Source organism: Orbicella faveolata, unplaced genomic scaffold, assembly GCF_042242905.1.
Source record: "Orbicella faveolata isolate gen_17 unplaced genomic scaffold, um_ofav_v1 contig_47, whole genome shotgun sequence".
In the NCBI taxonomy this organism is placed as follows: Eukaryota; Metazoa; Cnidaria; class Anthozoa; order Scleractinia; family Merulinidae; genus Orbicella; species Orbicella faveolata.
This window is the reverse complement of record NW_028301577.1, coordinates 24,813,635-24,831,607: the sequence shown is the minus strand read 5'-3', so window position 1 is coordinate 24,831,607 and position 17,973 is coordinate 24,813,635. Positions and strand designations below refer to the sequence as shown.

The 17,973-nt window shown below is 39.1% G+C and overlaps 2 protein-coding genes and 1 long non-coding RNA gene across 3 annotated transcripts; 1 reads left to right on the top strand and 2 right to left on the bottom strand.

Annotated features, from left to right (window-relative positions):
* Positions 1-2,930: 2,930 nt before the first annotated feature.
* LOC110052001 (cytochrome c oxidase subunit 5B, mitochondrial-like) lies at positions 2,931-6,522 on the bottom strand. The gene is made up of 4 exons (XM_089280489.1): positions 6,362-6,522; positions 5,603-5,700; positions 4,515-4,614; positions 2,931-3,290 (listed from the first exon to the last, which is right to left on the bottom strand). The coding sequence occupies exons 1-4, from the start codon at positions 6,477-6,479 to the stop codon at positions 3,148-3,150; spliced, it is 459 nt and encodes a 152-aa protein (XP_089136615.1). The 5' UTR covers positions 6,480-6,522; the 3' UTR covers positions 2,931-3,147.
* A 44-nt stretch (positions 6,523-6,566) lies between these two features.
* On the top strand, positions 6,567-9,600 carry LOC149097731 (uncharacterized). The gene is made up of 2 exons (XR_016204375.1): positions 6,567-6,769; positions 8,337-9,600. It is a non-coding gene; the product is annotated as an uncharacterized LOC149097731 (long non-coding RNA).
* Positions 9,596-17,917, bottom strand: LOC110052002 (tyrosine-protein kinase Src42A-like). Its single transcript, XM_020758121.2, has 4 exons — positions 17,286-17,917; positions 15,577-15,856; positions 13,859-14,542; positions 9,596-13,520 (listed from the first exon to the last, which is right to left on the bottom strand). The coding sequence occupies exons 1-4, from the start codon at positions 17,828-17,830 to the stop codon at positions 13,332-13,334; spliced, it is 1,698 nt and encodes a 565-aa protein (XP_020613780.1). The 5' UTR covers positions 17,831-17,917; the 3' UTR covers positions 9,596-13,331.
* Positions 17,918-17,973: the final 56 nt, after the last annotated feature.

Below are 17,973 nucleotides of genomic sequence, written 5' to 3'. Positions count from 1 at the left end.
TTGGAAAAATAATTATACTTTTGAACCTTAGTTCCTCTATTTTCAGGGGATATGGGGTGGGCTCACTTCTTTCGGAGGTCGTTACTTACGGACTTTTACGATTCGTTGCGTGTACGAGCCATTAGCCAAGCCTTTGGCCAAGCCATTGGTAGCCGTGCATGGTCACCTAAAGCACTGACAATTTATCTTAGCTCCATGTACTAAGTTTCTCCTCGCGCTTCTTTTTTCGTCCTCGGCTGTGTAATTGTGTGATATTTTCTACACAATAACTTCAATTGCCGAGCATGATAATACTGCATGTGGCTCACACTGCCAAAGACATACTCAGACAAGTATTCCAGATCATCTGGGTTTTTATTCCTTAAGATCTGTTTTAGATTGATTAATCAAACGCTCCTTTACGCCGGGACAAGCATCTCGATGCAAGCTCAGAGTTTGTTGTGATGGCTTTCATTGGGTAAACAACACATTTACGTCTGCTCGCCGTGCTCAACATCCATTCGTAGGCACTTTGGTATCTTTAAGTTCAGTTCGTAGATCTGAATTTGGTTTAGGGGGAGAAGCAGAGGAAGGTTCATGTTGTGTAATTCGTTCATCATTGCGGGATTACTTGATTTATCGGCATTCCCCGGTTTCGTCCGCTCACGTTTTTTTCCTGCCCAAGTCTTTCTTCACGTGTGTTTAGACGTGATCCGATATATAATGACCTTGTTTTGTTCCAAGTTATTTGCGTCGGTGGAGTCCGCGATCATTTGAAAGCATCGGGAATGACTCGAACGCACTATTTACTTTTAAAGCACTCTTAATATCGCGGCGTCGTTGTAAAGCTTGTCTCATATTCCATCGGCCCTTTCTGGTTTATTTTTTTTATTTAATATCATCGGCATGTCACTGAAACAGATTATGACGCCTTCCTTGGCCGCAAGACGAAGAACCCTAGTGAGAGTATTTAAGGAATGCTAGGAAAATTTCCTACCATTTCTCTGCGGTACTTACAGTAGAAGCCCCGTGCGTCCCGTCATGCATTCAGGACGGTCCCTGGTACAATACTTCGAAAATATTTTGTCTGTAAAAGTTGAACTGCTCCCTTCCAGCTTGTAGAATTGCCTGCTTCTTAGCTACATCCCTGGCTAGCACAATTTTGTATGTAAAATGAGAAGAAATTAGGTGAAGGAGAATTTACAACGTAGTACAGATATTCAGTTAACCCTCTCACTCCCAAGAGTGCGACACAAAATGCCACTACATGCTCAATGTATGTTCCTGCGCGGCTTTCTCCCAGTCCTTCACGGTCAATTGATTTCGGTGACGTATCCGAGACGAACGGCCCGGAGTGACCCTAGTACCCTAACCCTAACACACTTTTCGTCCCGGACCACGTGACCCGAAAACGATTGACCGCGGTGAAATATTGAGGCCTAGGATCTAGGCAAGGGCTAGGGTTAATTTGTACCAAACTAGACAGCAAAAAAGTCTTGGAGAGATTTCTTTTTGAAAACATGATATCATTCTCTGGCCTTATCTGAGACTTGACTAATCACCCCTACGTAATTTTTACTACGTTTTCCTCTTACACTTTTACAGCCTTAGGAGTAAGATATTTTTCAACGTTGTTTTTCGGTTAAAAGTTTTTCGATTTAAGGGATTTCAAGGTGTGACATCCTCCTCCTCTGCTGTTAGTATGGTTTATGGTATTCCTCAAACAACACCTTTCAAATGGTATCTTACATAAGTAACTGGGCCTGTAGGGACCGTTTCACAAATATGTGGTATTCCCCACGGGAGCGATAGGTATGCAAGTTTATGTTTGCGGTCAGTGGAGTTACGATATGCGCGTCCGCCAAGATTACACGTTCTCTTGGACCAAAGTGCGTGCTTTAAGGTCATTCCACTGAAATAGAACCTGCACTGAGATTTTTGTGAAACTTTCCCTATTGATTGTTTATATTATAGGAACTTAAATTTTGAAATAAAAATGAGGGGTCCCCATGTTCGTTTAAAAGCAACAGCACCTTGTTTATACCCATATAAATCCTTATGAGCACCATGATTGTAGTCACGATTGCTTGATAAATTCACGTTTCCAACGACTGCTTTTTGTTCTACACTGAAAATTGGTCCATATTTATTTTACACAGAGAAATTTCTTACTCAAGTCAAAACAAAAGAAAACAATGATAGGTCACCATACTCGTTTGCGAGAAAATGACGATTTACCTCTATGGCGAGGTCCAGCTGTAAAGAAAAAGCCGCCATTTTTTAATGCGCGCGCGCTAATCACGCGTAAAATTATGCGCAGTAGGGATGCGCAATGCAATACTGGGGAATAACCTTAAGGTTTGTTGTAAGTGGTATTTTTCTTGAGCGTCAGCGTTTTCTTGAGTGTGAGGACTCCCTTTGTTGGTTATTCTCCCCGCTTTTTCCTTCCTCTCTTTCTACTGTTTTATGAGTGTGACGGGTGCCTGTTTTTTCCTTCCACATGGGGGCTCATGGCTAGGTTGTGAGGATTTGCCAGACATGGAGTGTACATGTTAGACGTGTAAGCTTACATGTAGTTGCATGTGGCCTCTATATTATTTTTAACTTTTGTGTTTGTTAATAGAGTCTCCTGAGCTACAAGTGACTAGTGTAAGCTAGGCCATAAACCTACGCTTAATTGTGATAAAAGTTCCGCCTACTGGGGTTAGTTTTGTCAACAGGTGAAATCTTGTTTTTGAATGAATTCGATAGCGTTGATCCTAACAGTATGCAGGACACCTATCATATATGAACTCAGTTAAATGACCTTGTTCTCCATGAGTTCTCGTAGCTCAGTGGAAAGAGCGCCCGCCTGGTGTTCGGGAGGTCATGGGTCCGATTCCTGTCTGGGACTCAGAATTTTTCTTTGTCCCACGCTCGTGTCATGTTGATTAGTTCACCTTCACAACAAATTATTCTTTAAAATTTTATTTAACTGCAATCAAAAACATCATTTAATGACACATTGCCTAGTGGTCAAATAACTGTAGCTCAGAAAGAAGTTGAGCACTTTTTATGCAAGGACAAAAACCTGTAAAACATCATATTACAACACATAATACACACTTTACTTGCTTGAATATAATCAAGTTAATTTTGAGTTAAGAAAGGAAACTTCTAGTACTAGTACTAGTGATGATGGTCCTCGGGGTCATTAATCTCAACTTTTAAAGGATTGCCTCTTTTTAGGACAAACCAATGCCCACAATCGCATCGTGTTTGCTCGTTCAAATAAATTTTCTTCCACACTATCATAGTTGCATCTGGTTCACCTGTGGATTAAGAAAGCAGAGAAGTAAAGTTAACAAACATCCATCTTTACAAGGGTTTTATTAACATTTTTGGTAGGAGGGCAACTGGTTTTCACAGGAAGGCAAAACTTTTCAAACCTTCAATTAGTCTGATGGATTACCAGTCAGAACACTACATGAATCTCTGTACAGTAGTAGTGTAAGATATTTATAGAGACCTATCAGAAAGCTGTTAAATATTCTACAAATTATTCTCACAAGTCTGCCATATGAAACAAGGCATTAATCCAGACAACATATTAATGCCCAAGTCACTAGTGGAGGGAAGGTGCCTACGAAGCCTGGGGGCTGCAACCGCAGTCACATCCCCAAGGTGCTAGAACGCCCGACTGGCCAGCCCAACCTGCAACCAAGCCATGAGCCCCCCGTGCCGGGCCCCTTACAGGCACCCATCACACTCAAGCCAGATGGCTCAGTGGAAAAAAAAAATGCTGAAAAGAGAGGGGGGGTAGGGTGGGAATGCCGAGAACCACTAAACCACTATAATTCAATCCACAATGCCACGCTAACAGAGCAATGAACACACTGCAAGCACGTGGAACGACAACGCACGTACTAACCAAGAATACCGCTGGACAATGTCAGCCCCAGGGCTCTCACGACCATATGACTGCTGCAAATGCTACAGAACGCACCAAACACTTAACAAACGTTAACAGACGGCCAAGACACTATCAAACGCCTACAAAAAATGCTACTGACCAGACTAGCTCCTGGTCATAAACTATGTTAAATTTTCATTTAACTATATCAAAATGTGAGTTGAGTCATAATCTAACTGGAGGATGCAAGTTTGAACTGGCGAAGTCAAAGTCAAAGTTCCTAAAATAAACTGATGGCTTTGCCCTAGGGAAGAATGCTTAACCAGAGAGTAAAGCCTTTTAGGCTGAACTCACAGATCTCAATACTTGAGTGTGTTTTGTTGCATGTGGCTGGGAGTGTTCAGACTCCTTCTGGATGGGATGCTGGTCTATTGCAGGTTGCTCCCTGGTCAGCATTCTGTCAGGCTGCCCAGTGGAGACGGGTAGTGTACCCCAAGTACAGAACACAATCACACCCATCAGGGCTAAAACCCAGACCACTTGATCCACAGTCCAATGTGTTCTCCATTAGTTCACAATGCCCCATGCTGAACCAGTTTTGACTGTAATAAGACTTAATGACACCAAATTAGAAGGTACTTACAAACACATCCAATAATTCGCTCATCAAACATGGACAAAACTTCAACAGGTTTGTCTTTGGTACCAGGTGGCCCGCTACGAGGCTGCATGTTGAATGGATCCTAAAAAGCATTTATTCAGTGATAAGAACAACATGTCAAGGCTGTTTGGAAAATTTGTGAACAGTCAATACAACTTTATTTTTATTCCTGCAACTTTTCCAGTCACGTGTATACAGTCAAACTTGTATTAAGCAGACCCCATATTAAGCAGATACCCTTTATTAAGCAGACAGCAGTACAAGTGCAATTTTTATCCCCTACATTTACTGTAAAAGAATACCTGTATTCAATGGACACCTCTATTAAGCAGATACAGACACCTTAAACTTGACACTGTTTATGGAAAAATGGCATTTCAGAGTTATCAACCATTCTCGAGTAGGCTATTTGACCCTTTAAAGGCCTTTCAAAACTGACAAATATTAATATGATCCTTTTAACACAAATTCTCAAGGAACCTGTTTTCAATAGACATGCTGTTACACAGGGTTGCCACCCACCAGAACAAAAAATAAATCCTGACTTTTACCCAACTTTTCACTGACTGTAAAGCAACTTTCACTGACTGTGCAGAATGATTATTCTGGCCAGGAATTAACAAAAATAAGGATGGCTAAGATAATGTTTAAAACAAAATTGCCTTGTCTACACAAAAAAATCTAATGAAATAATTTGCAGCAACCTTAAGATGAAATTCCCTGACTTTGAGCAGGGATTTAGAAATTCCCTGACCTGGTACAAAACTCTCTGACTTTTCTCCGACTTTGAATAAAATCTAATTTTCCCTGATAGTGGCAACCTTGCTGTATTAAGTGGACATCAGCAAGGGTCCTGCGGGTGTCCGCCTAACACAGGTTTGACAGTATTAAGTTATAGAGGAAAGTCTTGCCTCCAAAAAAATTCTCATTGACTACCGTACAATTTCTCTCTTTTGAAGAACCATCTGTGTCTCATCAGCGTGTGGTTGTGCACAAGCTTACAGACAGATGGGAACTGGATGTTTTATGGACGCCCTAATATAAATTTAAAGCTCCAAGATAACACATACTTGAATTCCAGCAGCCATGGCATCGTACTCTATCTTCTCGAGACCAGTGGCTTGTTCTGCATCAGTTGGAATGGTATCTCCTCCTGCGGGTCGTCTGCCTGATTAAACACAAGAGATGACAATAATACTACAAATCAAGCAATCTGGGTTTGCTTTTTTTTTCCATAACCAATCAAGTTTTGACTTTCCATACATTCTACAATGGTACACAAGGGAATAACCAAAGTATTTCCTTTGTTGAGGAGTCATTGATTAGCCGTAGAGTGTTGTTTTGCCTTTTGTATTATTTCTTGTGTACTGTCACATGAAGACAGTAACCCACGATTGATGTCCAACTGGTCATTTGAAGATACTTAATCTTAATTTTGTTTCCTACATGCCACAATTGAACTAATGATCTCATGAAGCATGTTATAAATGTTGTTCTTTCATGGAGGTGGTGTGTACACAATTTGTACGTTTGAACATAAAGCTCTGCCATTAATTTGGTACGCCATGCCAATGATCACGTCTTCACTGCTCCCTGGGACTTTGTAATATTCAAGCCTTCAGATTGGATATTAAACCCACACAAAGTTAAAACGAGTAAAATTATAACTTAAACTTCCCATAAATGGCTAGTAACAGGGATATTAAGTAAGCTTAAAGCATTCTAGTAAATATGAGTATCGTATAAGCTTGTGACACCCGGCAAAATTGAAGCGAATCACTGATCTCTGCTAACGCGACGTGATACAAAGGGGGCACTGACGAACTCACTTGTTAAAGAGAGTCCTCTAGAAAGAATAGCTGGGCACGGTCTGGAAAAAATTGCCCTCAACGCAGGCTGCATGGTTGACAACTTCCCTTTTGCCAATATACGAAGTGAAGCCGCCATCTTTAACAACTCCAACTGGTACCCGGATGTGAACTTCAGCTATCGATATCCCGTATAATCGCACCAATCTCTCTCCTCCCTCTCGATCTATGTGATGTTTGGTTTGTCATACATGATGCGATACTTGCAAAAAGGAACGCTTGGATCGAAGCAAGGGAGGATGCATGGGACATTTAACGGAATGTCTTTGTTTTTCCTGGTAATAATAAGCTTTCTCTGCTATCGAGAAACAGCTGGTGATTCAGGTTTACCGAAAGATAGCAACACGGTAGTTGGAAAACCTCAACTTGGTGAGCAAAATTGCAATTTCCTTTGGATTTCTCGGAGAGTTTCTCTTTTGAGTCGCCCGGCTCAGCTTCTTTTTATTTTATTTCTTTTGGACAAAGTTGACATGAGTATCTAGTTTTCGCAGTAATAAACATTACCATGGAAGAAACGGAGCAGAGCTGGGTACGTAAGAAAGAGAGAGAGAGAGAGAGAGAGAGAGAGAAAAAAAAAAAAAAAACGGGTGGGAGGACACTGTTAAGGGGGGGGGGGGGGGATTGGTGAAGGTGAGGGAGTGAAGGGACTTGATCATGGCCGCATGGTTTATGGAGTGAGGACTGCTGGGGGAGGAATTGGCCATTTTAGTGTATATTTGACTTTTTTTGTCAGGTATATGTGGAGTAAATATTTGATGTCTGACATGGGGCTTTTTTTTGGGTTGGGGGGGGGGGGGTAAAATTAAAGAGTTGAAGAATATTTGGGAGCTTAATTATCATATCACTTGGGTATATAGTTTGAGGGTGTTTAATGATGGGTTCATTTAACCCCACCTCCTCTACTAAACAACAATGTGTAGCTCCAGAGAGTATCCACACCTCTCCTGTGGAAGGGATTTTTCTAGGATCCCCCACCACTGGAAATTCCAGTTAGGCTTCATACATTTCTTTAAATATTTTGGTCTTACAGAATCCCACCACCCCCAGGAAATTTCAATCCCTCTTGTGAGAGGAGTATGGATATTTTCTGGAACTGCACAATTGGTTAATAAGCCATTTTTGTGACTCTGTGTTGAAATGAGTCTTCTGGTGAAACCATTCATATGAAAATGTGTTTGCCCCTCAGGTTCATTTTCATGCAAAACAAACTCATTTTGATGTGGAAGATTTTGCATGGACTCGTTTTGAAACAGAGGCACAAGGTTACTTGGAAATGGCCTATTGACTGATGTGGTCTATGTACACACATAAGAATTACTGTGACTATTCCACAGTCCCAGCCACAACTCCAATGGTGGGGTTGATTTTTTCTGAAACCCTTACACTTAGATATGCCATACTGATGAGTCCTGACCAGGATGAAACAACTGACTGTCCATGGCTGCTTCTCCTTGGGTAATTGGCTGAGCTCATGTGCACAGGTTTTGGTCAAACTGTGTTTAGAAAAGTTTAGTTTGACCAGTGCATTCAGTGGTTTATTCAACAGATTGGGTTGTGTTTCCTGAATTCACTTTCAGCAGAGAGAAACTCCCAGCATTTTAAGTGTTGGAAAGGAGAAATATGTCACACTGACAGAATATCACCTGCCCATCATTTTTTCCCTTGAATTCCTCCCTGGGGAATTCTAAATGCACTGACCCTGTGAGCACCCCAGCCCCACCACCCCCTACCCCAACCAGGGAAATTTAAATCAGAACTACACTGGCTGTAGCCTACACAGATGCTCTTTGGGCTCATCACATAATCTTCCTCGTTGTGTGTTAGGAGTGTACAATGGCTGCAGCCAAACTTGTATCCAGATCTTTACTTGCAATTATAGCACCCTTTTTGGCCCAGTTCTTATGAATTACTTTAACAAAGCTTTTTTCAATTTCAGATTTGACTCTAGGAATCAGTGTTGGACTTTTTATATTGTTTGTTGGGATGGCAATTTATATTTACAAACCAAGAAAGAGGTCTGTCAGAGGACTTTACACTGCTGTCGACCAACCCATGCCTGTTTGAATAATTCAAGACACAAGACATTGCCCATATTGGCTGAACAGGATGAGATTTCAACTTGGTGTCGGAACTCATGAGGATGCTTTCTTATTGTGAACATTAGGAATACAGAACTGATAAAATATTTATGGCTTACCTCTCATTATGGCAATGGCAATGATACTTCTGCTAAAGGATGAATCATGTCTGGAGGATACATGTGGTTGTCTTGAACTCTAGCTTGCAGTTAGCCAGTCCCAGTTTCTTCTCAAGTACAAATGTGTCAGCTAGGCAGGGCTGCCATTAAGGGCTGTAATGCATAACACCTCTTACTGCTGAATATGCTTGATTTTTCCTTGATACTATGGGTGAAATTGTCTGTTGATAGAATTCACCCACAAAGTAACAAGTTTGCTACAGGTGTGGAGAACAAGGCTACAGGTGACTCAAACCTTAGTGACAGCCCTGGTTAAGATGCAATACCAACGTGCAAGTGGTGTCCATTTTAACAGAAGCTGATCAACCAGTGACGGTCATTCCTAAAATGTAAAGATCATCCTTGAAAATTCTCAGCATTCTCCCATTTATCTCAATTCTTTGAACAAATTTTATGATGTCCCCTATATGTTTTCTGTCGGTTCAATATGCTGTCCTCCAAAACTAAGGTTCTTAGTTTTTTGCAGTTTTGTTAAATTTCTGGCAATTCTTACTTGAGTTATCACTTGTGTGTGTATCCAGCATGCTGCGCGATCAACTTCACAGATGGGCTCCTAACAAAGCAACTTAGCACTACACCGGAAGAATTTGAAAATGAAGATTTCACTCTGAAAACGCATCAAATGTTTCTGTCTAGTAAACTATGCCGAAGAAATTTAAAAACGCAACAATCACCTCCATTTTCAGAGCTTTTCAAAACCCAATGTTTTCAAATTCCTCCACTTTAGAGAGCATTTTTGAAAAGCTCCATTTTCCTGATGGATTGGTGTGGATGGTTGGACAAACTAGAAATGAAGCTGCGTTTTCAAATTTCGTCATAATGTAGATGCTGCCTTATTGAAGAGAATGAGAGTTATCATGACAGATGAAAAGAAAGTACGAGTTGAAACTAGTAACATTTAATAAGCAGGTATTCCAAATAAAATCCAACTCTAACAATGCAACTATTAAAGACTCTTTTATTTACAAATCGATATAAAAATAAACTAACAGAAATATTAATTTTCAAAGTATATATAGGTCACTACAAAACTATGTATTATGTAAACAATGAATAACTAAGGGTAGCCTTAGCGATTTAACATTGCTGCACTAAAATTGCCAAAAAAAAAATTCCATCCACATCAAGACGGAGCAATGTTTTCTTTGCAAAACTCCGAAGGATTTGCTTGGAATGATAAAAAACTGAGTAAATATAAAACATTATTTCATAGTTTTAAGCCCTTTCTGGAAGTGTAGATACCTTGAACGTGTTTCACAGCACAGACGCTTTGCATAAATGGTTCCTAAATTTGAATAACAATACTTTATACATCCTTAGCCTTGTAATTAGTGTTTCTAGACAAATGATTTTTCACATGAATGTGAGGCTTGGGATGTATAAGTATTGTTATTCAAATTTAAATATCATTTATTCTACGGAATGAAGAAAACAGATGAAGACAAAAGTCACTATCTTCCATTTGTGTTTATTAAGTGATTTTTGACTTCTTATACTCTTCATTTTTCCAGAAATAAGTTGGTAACCTTATCTAGAGCTGTCAAGTTGGACACTTAAACCCAAGCAACATCTGTTTGGCAAAACAAGGAGCTAATTACATATTTTCTTCCAAAATGTGTGACAAATCTGAATTCATCAATCATCGGGTGTGCTACAGGTAGAAATGAGAAATGGAGAGAAAAATGCAAATACTACTAACAGTGGAATAAGGATTGGGAACATCATGCTGCGTAAAACTTTTAATTTGTAATTAGAAATTCTCAAATGTCTGAAAGGTAAGTTGCCATTAATATTTATCAAATCCAGGCATTTCTGATCAACTTTCTTAATTCAGTGGCCAATTTCAGAATCCAGACATCAATGGTTTATTCTTGTTGCTGCCTTGTACTCTGGTTTTCAATTTTAGATGTGTAGGGACAAAATCAAATGTTATTTCAGGTGAGACCGAACACAATAATTATTCTTCATGAGTACAATGACCTTAGTACATTACTACGAATCAAAACTAATTTTTTGGCTGACAGAAAAAAACACAAAAATGAAACAACATTGTTTTGCACTCGAAACAAAAAGAAAGTCATGCTTGGATTTAAGCATCTGTTAGTGGGGAGAAACATGCCAACTCAACAGCTTAGATTGCGGCTATTTATTTAGGTGGGCCACTGTGTTTAACTACCGATTTACTAAATTCTGTTAACCCCCAAAATCATTTAATCAAACAAAGAAGTCAGAAACTGACCTTTCCAATCCAACATGGATTGTAACATCTACTAATGATTAAGGCTTGGATTATACTATCATATACTATCGAAGGTAACAATATTAATTTTGATTTACATCATCTTGATTGACAGTACCTGTTACATTGTTGCGAAGTAACACATGATGTAATCAACATCCACATGGTACCAAGCTAAAGTGATACCTTTCAAAATGCTTGCTGTCTCCCCTGCAGAGGTTGGGTTGCAGGATTAGGGGGCAGGGGGAGGGGAGAAAAAGGAGAAGGAAGCCATGCAGGATTGACAGGAGGCAGGTAAAACCATTCCCATCATTCCCTGTATGCTTTCCTTCCACTCTCCTCACCCTCCAGACTGCCAGCCCACACGTTCAAGACAGCACAGAAAAAACCTCTGCAGAGGAGAGACTGAGAGAGACATGCTTGTCTTAACCAGAAGTAGTTAAGCTATTTCTGCCAGTCTGTTAATTTGCAATATTGACATGTAATTGTTAATAACTGTTGTAGGTTACATGTAAAAGAAGACTGATATGACAAGAAAAGTTAGCTATTTACTCATGCTTAACAACATGGTAGTAGACTACTCTTGTTAACCCCCTTGAATTCCCCCATGTTAGATTTTTACCATAAAAAGGATAGATATTATAATTCTAATTTGTACATGTACCCACGTTGCAGTTTTTCTTAACCCTTTCAGCCACAACGTCACCATGTCTACAACAGGTCTACATATCTGTCTCACGGAAATTTCATACAATATAATGGCAAAATTTGGTGTTGCATAAGAACATTTCACTTGATAAATAGTTTGTTATTCCTAGCAGAAAACAAACTTAGTGAAGTTTGAAATAGGCCCCAGGGGTGGATCTAGGGGGAGAGTACAGAGGCTGCACCCCCCTTGAGATAAAACCCTCTTCTCCGTATTTGGTTTTAAAATTTGTACACCTCACCAGTCAGTTATGCTATTCCTTAGTGGTGTACCCCTCCTAAGAAAAATCCTGGATCCACCCCTGGGCCCAGATAAAATACATTACCTGCTATTATTTTGGCACTTACCAGTTATCAGAGCACCAATGCCTATTCGTTTTAAAATTTGTGCACCTCACCAGTCAGTTACGCTATTCCTTAGTGGTGCACCCCTCCTACGAAAAATCCTGGATCTGCCCCTGGGCCCAGATAAAATACATTACATGCTACTATTTTGGCACTTACCAGTTATCAGAGCACCAATGCTAGCTTAGCAGCAAAAACGAAATCATGCAACCAGTCACATTAGAGTTAACCACTTAACATGCATATTCTTTACAAATTATGAAATAACATACTGTGGTTTAAACATGTGTTATTCACATATTTGATTGTAAGCGATTGAATTACATACTAAACTATATGCGCAACAAACAAACTACATCTAGACAATCCTTTTTCTTTGTGCAACTGAATTACAAAACTTCATGGTATCATTGTTCTGAGGTAAATGTCTGAAGTTAAAATTATCCAAAGAAATAAATTGTCACCAAAGGTAACTTTCCAGTATGATCAACACAATCTAAAACGATTTTGATTTACTATTTTCTATTTTCGTTTTAGTATCAAAATGCCAGGGTAAATTTGTCCCTACTACATTAATTTTGCAATTTTGTCAACCATTCATTCAATATTCTCAATGTATTATGTGTTTCATTGTTAACTTTAAACATTTTAACTGTGACATTTGGGCAATTGATCCAAGTGTACTCCATCAAAGATTCAACCTAATTAAATTTTCTACCCTTTTCTTACTCAAATAAGAAAAAAGGCAACTACTTTTTCGTGATTTTAAAATTATTTACTAACCTGTTAGAACAAATCAACCAAGGTTGTCACCACAATGATTTGCATAACAACCTAAAGTTTCAAATATTGTCTTGTTACTGTAATCTAATTTCAATATTACCAGTTCAAAATAAACTTGCAGCTTAACCTAAGGAATGGATGGACCTAAGCTTAACCTAAGGTATGCATGGACATACCTTATAACCTAAACTTCAGAAAGCTTGCTAATTCCTTTAATAATTATTATTGCTTTGTTATTGAGATTCCTAATTAAATTTATCTTGATAACTAATTAAAGGGTTGATTACTTTTTTGAGTGACTGAAAAATATAAAAATTGTTATTAACTCAAAATAATTAATAATTATGTAACCTATTTATCCATGTTGATTAATGATCTGTTAACAGGCCCACACATCAAACAAAGCAGACAAAAAATGATTAAACAGCTTGGTTCATGTATGTTCAAACTTAATAGTTAACTCAACCTGGTACTGTTTAACTGCAAATAAATTTCTTAGCAAATGATAATAATATAATTTATACACTTACATACACTTTTCTAATGGTGCAAAACTTTAACTGACAAGCCATGTTATCACCTTTTTACCAAGCCAAGAAACACTATTTATCCAGTTCTTTGTATTGCTTTGAATCTGCCAGGTAGAAATCCTCCAGTTGCCATTGAAGGGTTTCAAATGTGGGCCGTTCCTGAGGCTCCTTTTTCCAACAGTCCATCATTATCTCGTACAACTTGTCAGGGCACAGGTTTGGTTTTGGCATTCTGTAGCCACGCTCAACATCTTCAACAACCTAAACCATAAACAATCAAAATGTAGTTTCACTCTGTCTTGATGTTTAGCTGGAAAATGCTATTTTTCTGCGGCTCTAGTCTAATTTGTTACAAATAATGATCAACACGCAAGGTGTTCGTAATCTTCAGATTAAAGAAAGACCTGCCCAGAGGGACAAAGGGATTCCTTCTCTTGTCTAATATCCCCTAGTTTGTGTGGTACACTGAAGACAAATTAACAGGGTTTAGAACTACCTTTTCTAAAGGAAAGGCTGTAAATGTAATTAACTCTCTTTGCACCCCAGTTATATGATAAATACATTATTGAATCATGGTCAGGCACGTTTACTCTGTTTACCTGTCTATTATTCATCCCAGCGTAGGGTACTCGGCCGTAGGTCACCAATTCTGTCAACAGGATTCCAAAAGACCACACATCAGACTTGATGGAAAACTGGTTCTTAAGGCATGCTTCTGGAGCAGTCCATTTTATAGGGAATTTTGCTCCTTCATGGGCTTCATAGATATCCTCATCAATGGCCCGTGACAGACCAAAATCTGCAACTTTAACACTGTTACGATGTCCAACCAGGATGTTTCTTGCTGCCAAATCTCTGTGGACATAGCTGTGTTTTTCTAGAAATGCCATGCCTGCAGCAATTTGGGCAGCCATATCAATCAGATCGTCCATCTTCTTCTGGCGTCCTTCGTCACCACGGAGATATTCAAGTAAGCTTCCATTTGGCATCAGCTCTGTCACAATGTAAATTGGCTCCTCTCTGGAGCAAATTGCATAAAGTTGTACCAGTTTGTCATGAATCAACTTCTTCATGAGCTCAGCCTCTTCCAGGAATGCTGTGGGATTCATTGTGCCAGGCTTCAATGTTTTGATAGCCACAGGGGTGGTGTCATTCCAAACTCCCTCCCAAACCTCACCAAAATTGCCGGATCCAAGACGCTGAATAAGCCTGAGTGAATCACGTTGTATTTCCCATTCATCTACAGTGTTATGTGATAGGCCTATGGTCTGGGGTTTTTCAGTCTGAAAAGGCATAATATTATAATAAAAAAAGTCAATCTGACTATTTCTTGAACACATAGCTACATTTATAGCAGGAGTTTGCTTCTTCTTAAGGCCGTACAATGACAGATGATTTAAAAACATGTCACACAAAACATCAAATAAACAGAAAATCTTGCTATAATTGTGCAAAGTTTTTTGGCCACTGAGATCTTGGCTTCCCTGTAGGATTCAATTTTACAAGGAGATAGCAAATGACAAAAATCATTTACAGAAGACAATATTGATTTAAACTCTACTTGGAGTATAAACAAAAAATTGGTAAAGATTAACTTTCAATAGTGGTTGGCCAAAAATTACAAAATGAGACGTGTATATTTTCGATAATTTTCAAACTTAAACACTGTCTAGAGGTAAGTCAAAGTATCCAGAGGGATGGTTGCACAGTTCAGCGCATGTGCAAGCTGAGACGTAACCACCCAATTCCACTGTGTATAATTAACCCAATCAGATGCGAGTAGAATAATGATACCTCACTCGTCTGGTCTAGAATAAAAGCATCGGGCCAAGTAACAAATTCAATGTTCAATTCTAAATTTGCCATTTTCCATCTAACTCTGTTTTATCTTACGTAAAATCTGGACACCAGTCATTATGCTAGCCTTTGTGTAGCCCTGCAGTTACTCAAAGGCTATCATTTTGCAATTGCTTTCACGAAATTAAAGGTCTGTGATTTCTGATATTCATCTTGTTAACAGAAAAATGAAAATGTGTGTTACGCATGGAGTAGGAACATATGAAAGGAACTCTAATGAGAAATCTCCTCTTTATGTCCTTTATTGTCCGGTTTTCACTTCTGACTGTGAAATTTTCAAAGGCAAATTTCCTGCAAGAGTCATTTGCAGGCTTTCGATTGTTTTATACACAATGAAACTGAACGGTTAACATTGGAGCTTGCACATGTGCCGAGCCTTGAAAACGTCCCTTTAACTTTATACTACCGATAGAAATTACACATGAAAGGAATTAATAAGCTTATCTTAAGAGCCACTCACCTTGACACATGCTTTTTTAAGAATATCGCACAATCCATCTGCAGTTCTAGTATAATGCTGAATCAAATCCGACAATGAGGTGAGGGGATTGTTGTGAGCGATAAAGAAATTGCCAGTCTCGGTGGTGCGAATTTTGTAATGCTTCACCATGTCACCATCCTTCACAGACAAGGCATAACCCCCCTTGTCACTGTCACGCACCAAGAATGCTCCATGTTCATTGGGTGGTGTCTTCAATAACTTTTCTGCTTCTGGTCGCTTTATGTCACCAAAATACCAACTACGCAATAAAAGAAGAAAGGGAAATTGAATGAGAACAACGTAAATTACTTTCTGTAACCACCTACGGTATCCACTTCTTCCCTGATTTTTGAATGATTGTACAAAAAGCAGGTAAACTCAGGGTAAATTCAGTTTGGAAAAATTGCTAAGTACTGCAGTCCCATTTAGGCCACTTCCCTGGAGGACACCACCAGTATACCAGTCAGACTTGGAAGCAGCTGAACAAGTATGGTTATGTTTACAACAATGAATTTGGTCTCTGGTCGCTTTCATGCTTTCTGTGCATGATTAACTGGTAGAAAGAGCTGATTTGTTCAAGTTAGTCTGCTAACAGACTAATATGGGACTAATTATATGTTGACTGCTTGTAAGTTGGGGATGGTAGAATCTGTTCTTGCACAAGAACTATTTGGAATCAGTCTCACACGGTCTTGCCTGAGATAGAACCAAAAAATTTTATATAATGGTAAAGAATTTAATAGGTGATTATCAGTTGACTATCCTTAATAATGGAAAGAAGTACTCAGTGCTTAGCATTTTAACTTTAGCATGACTGTTAAAACCTAGTTTATGTAAATGATACGTAAAATACTTCTTGTGCACAGTCTCAACAAGGTCAATAATATTATTGTGCAGTTACTGTACATGTGAATCCCTTGACAACCAAGTGGAAATTTGCATAAGTATCAGGAAGAAAGACTGGATGCTGAAATGCCAGTAGGTGATGATCCATCTTGTGTTAATCCTTGCTTTGTTTAAACAATTTTCTTTAGGATGTCTTTTATACTCATTTCAGGCAATTTTACTGGGCCTTCTGTGCACATCCATAGCTACCTAAGTTCTACTCAACCTCATCAAGAGAACAATTTGTTTTCACAAGTATGTTAGTTAATATTCCAAAGCATATGGACAATTAGAGATAATTTTCCTCTTTTGTGTAACAAATATGTTTTGCAGACAGTTCTTTTGAATCGCTTAAAGATCTCGCGAGAGAAACAGTCCAAAAATAAAGCATTGTTTCAAGGAAGAACAAGTCGAGGCAACTAAAGCAACAACAATTTCCGGGTGTTTGATCATTGAGACCCCATTACTTGATGAATCATAAATATGTAACGTTATACTTTCTTTCACTTTTTAACCTTCAGTTACTGTAAGTTTGACAGAAATATCCTTTAAAGCAGAACTGAATCAACGAACTGCCAATTAAAATTGAAATAAAAAGGGCAAAAGACTGAGCAAATTCAAGCTTCAACATGAATTCCAAAAAAGTAAGCTATTTAGGTGACCTCTTGGTCAGTCTAAACAGAGAACACATTCCAAACCACATAACTTTGACTTTCGCGTGTTCGTGCCTCTCTATCTCTCTTTTTAATTACATAAAATAGTCTTGTAATAAAAAAAAAGTATAGGATGTAGAATTGACTTACTCTTCTGCATCCAAAGATTGGACCTCAGCCACATAGTTGCTTGGAATGAAGCCTTCGCGGCCAGTATCTCGAGACCGAGCTTTCCACCAATCGTTTCTTAAAGTCTCGGGGTATACTTCAAGAACCTCACCCTTTTCGAAGCTCAAATCTTCCTCTGTTCGTGCATCATAGTCGTAGAGAGCAACGTAAAGGGGCTTTACAGCACTTGGCGGTGAGCTTGGCGGTTCTGGAACGTATCTGCCCTCTTGATCGGGTTGAACTCCGGTAACATTTACCTCGGGCGTAATTTCTTTCAAACTTGCCGTGGAATTAGGGCCATTTTGCCCGTTCTTAACGTCACCTCTTCCGTCCACATGGGTCTCCTTACCCATGCAGCCTCCCATGGGTAAGAAAGAATCAAGACCAGCACCCAAAAATCTGTATACTTTACAACCTGGTCTCTGTGTGATCTCGAATGTTTCTTCAAGGGACACAGTTCCGGGATTGCGCACTCCCACTATTATCTCTGCCCAGGCCTTCACTCTCGATTCCAGTCGAGGGCACATTGGTGACTAGCTCCCCTCCCAGCCTTGCGCAGCTCACTGATCACCTTCGGTTTCCTCCCTTGGATCAACATTACTTGAAGAGTTATTTCTGCATTTCTACCTAGACTTATACCTTTAGCTCTTAAATTCACTAGTTTCCGAAA

What these genes read in the sequence shown, in the direction of transcription:
- LOC110052001 (XM_089280489.1), bottom strand. Translation starts at nt 6,479, where the DNA reads ATGGCGGCTTCACTTCGTATATTGGCAAAAGGGAAGTTGTCAACCATG. An exon ending in CCATGGCTGCTGGAATTCAA is followed by an intron (nt 4,615 to 5,602) that starts GTATGTGTTATC and finishes AATGCTTTTTAG; the next exon opens with GATCCATTCAACATGCAGCC. An exon ending in GCGAATTATTGGATGTGTTT is followed by an intron (nt 3,291 to 4,514) that starts GTAAGTACCTTC and finishes CTTAATCCACAG; the next exon opens with GTGAACCAGATGCAACTATG.
- LOC110052002 (XM_020758121.2), bottom strand. Translation starts at nt 17,830, where the DNA reads ATGTGCCCTCGACTGGAATCGAGAGTGAAGGCCTGGGCAGAGATAATA. An exon ending in CAATCTTTGGATGCAGAAGA is followed by an intron (nt 15,857 to 17,285) that starts GTAAGTCAATTC and finishes TTTATTGCGTAG; the next exon opens with TTGGTATTTTGGTGACATAA. An exon ending in TTAAAAAAGCATGTGTCAAG is followed by an intron (nt 14,543 to 15,576) that starts GTGAGTGGCTCT and finishes ATGCCTTTTCAG; the next exon opens with ACTGAAAAACCCCAGACCAT.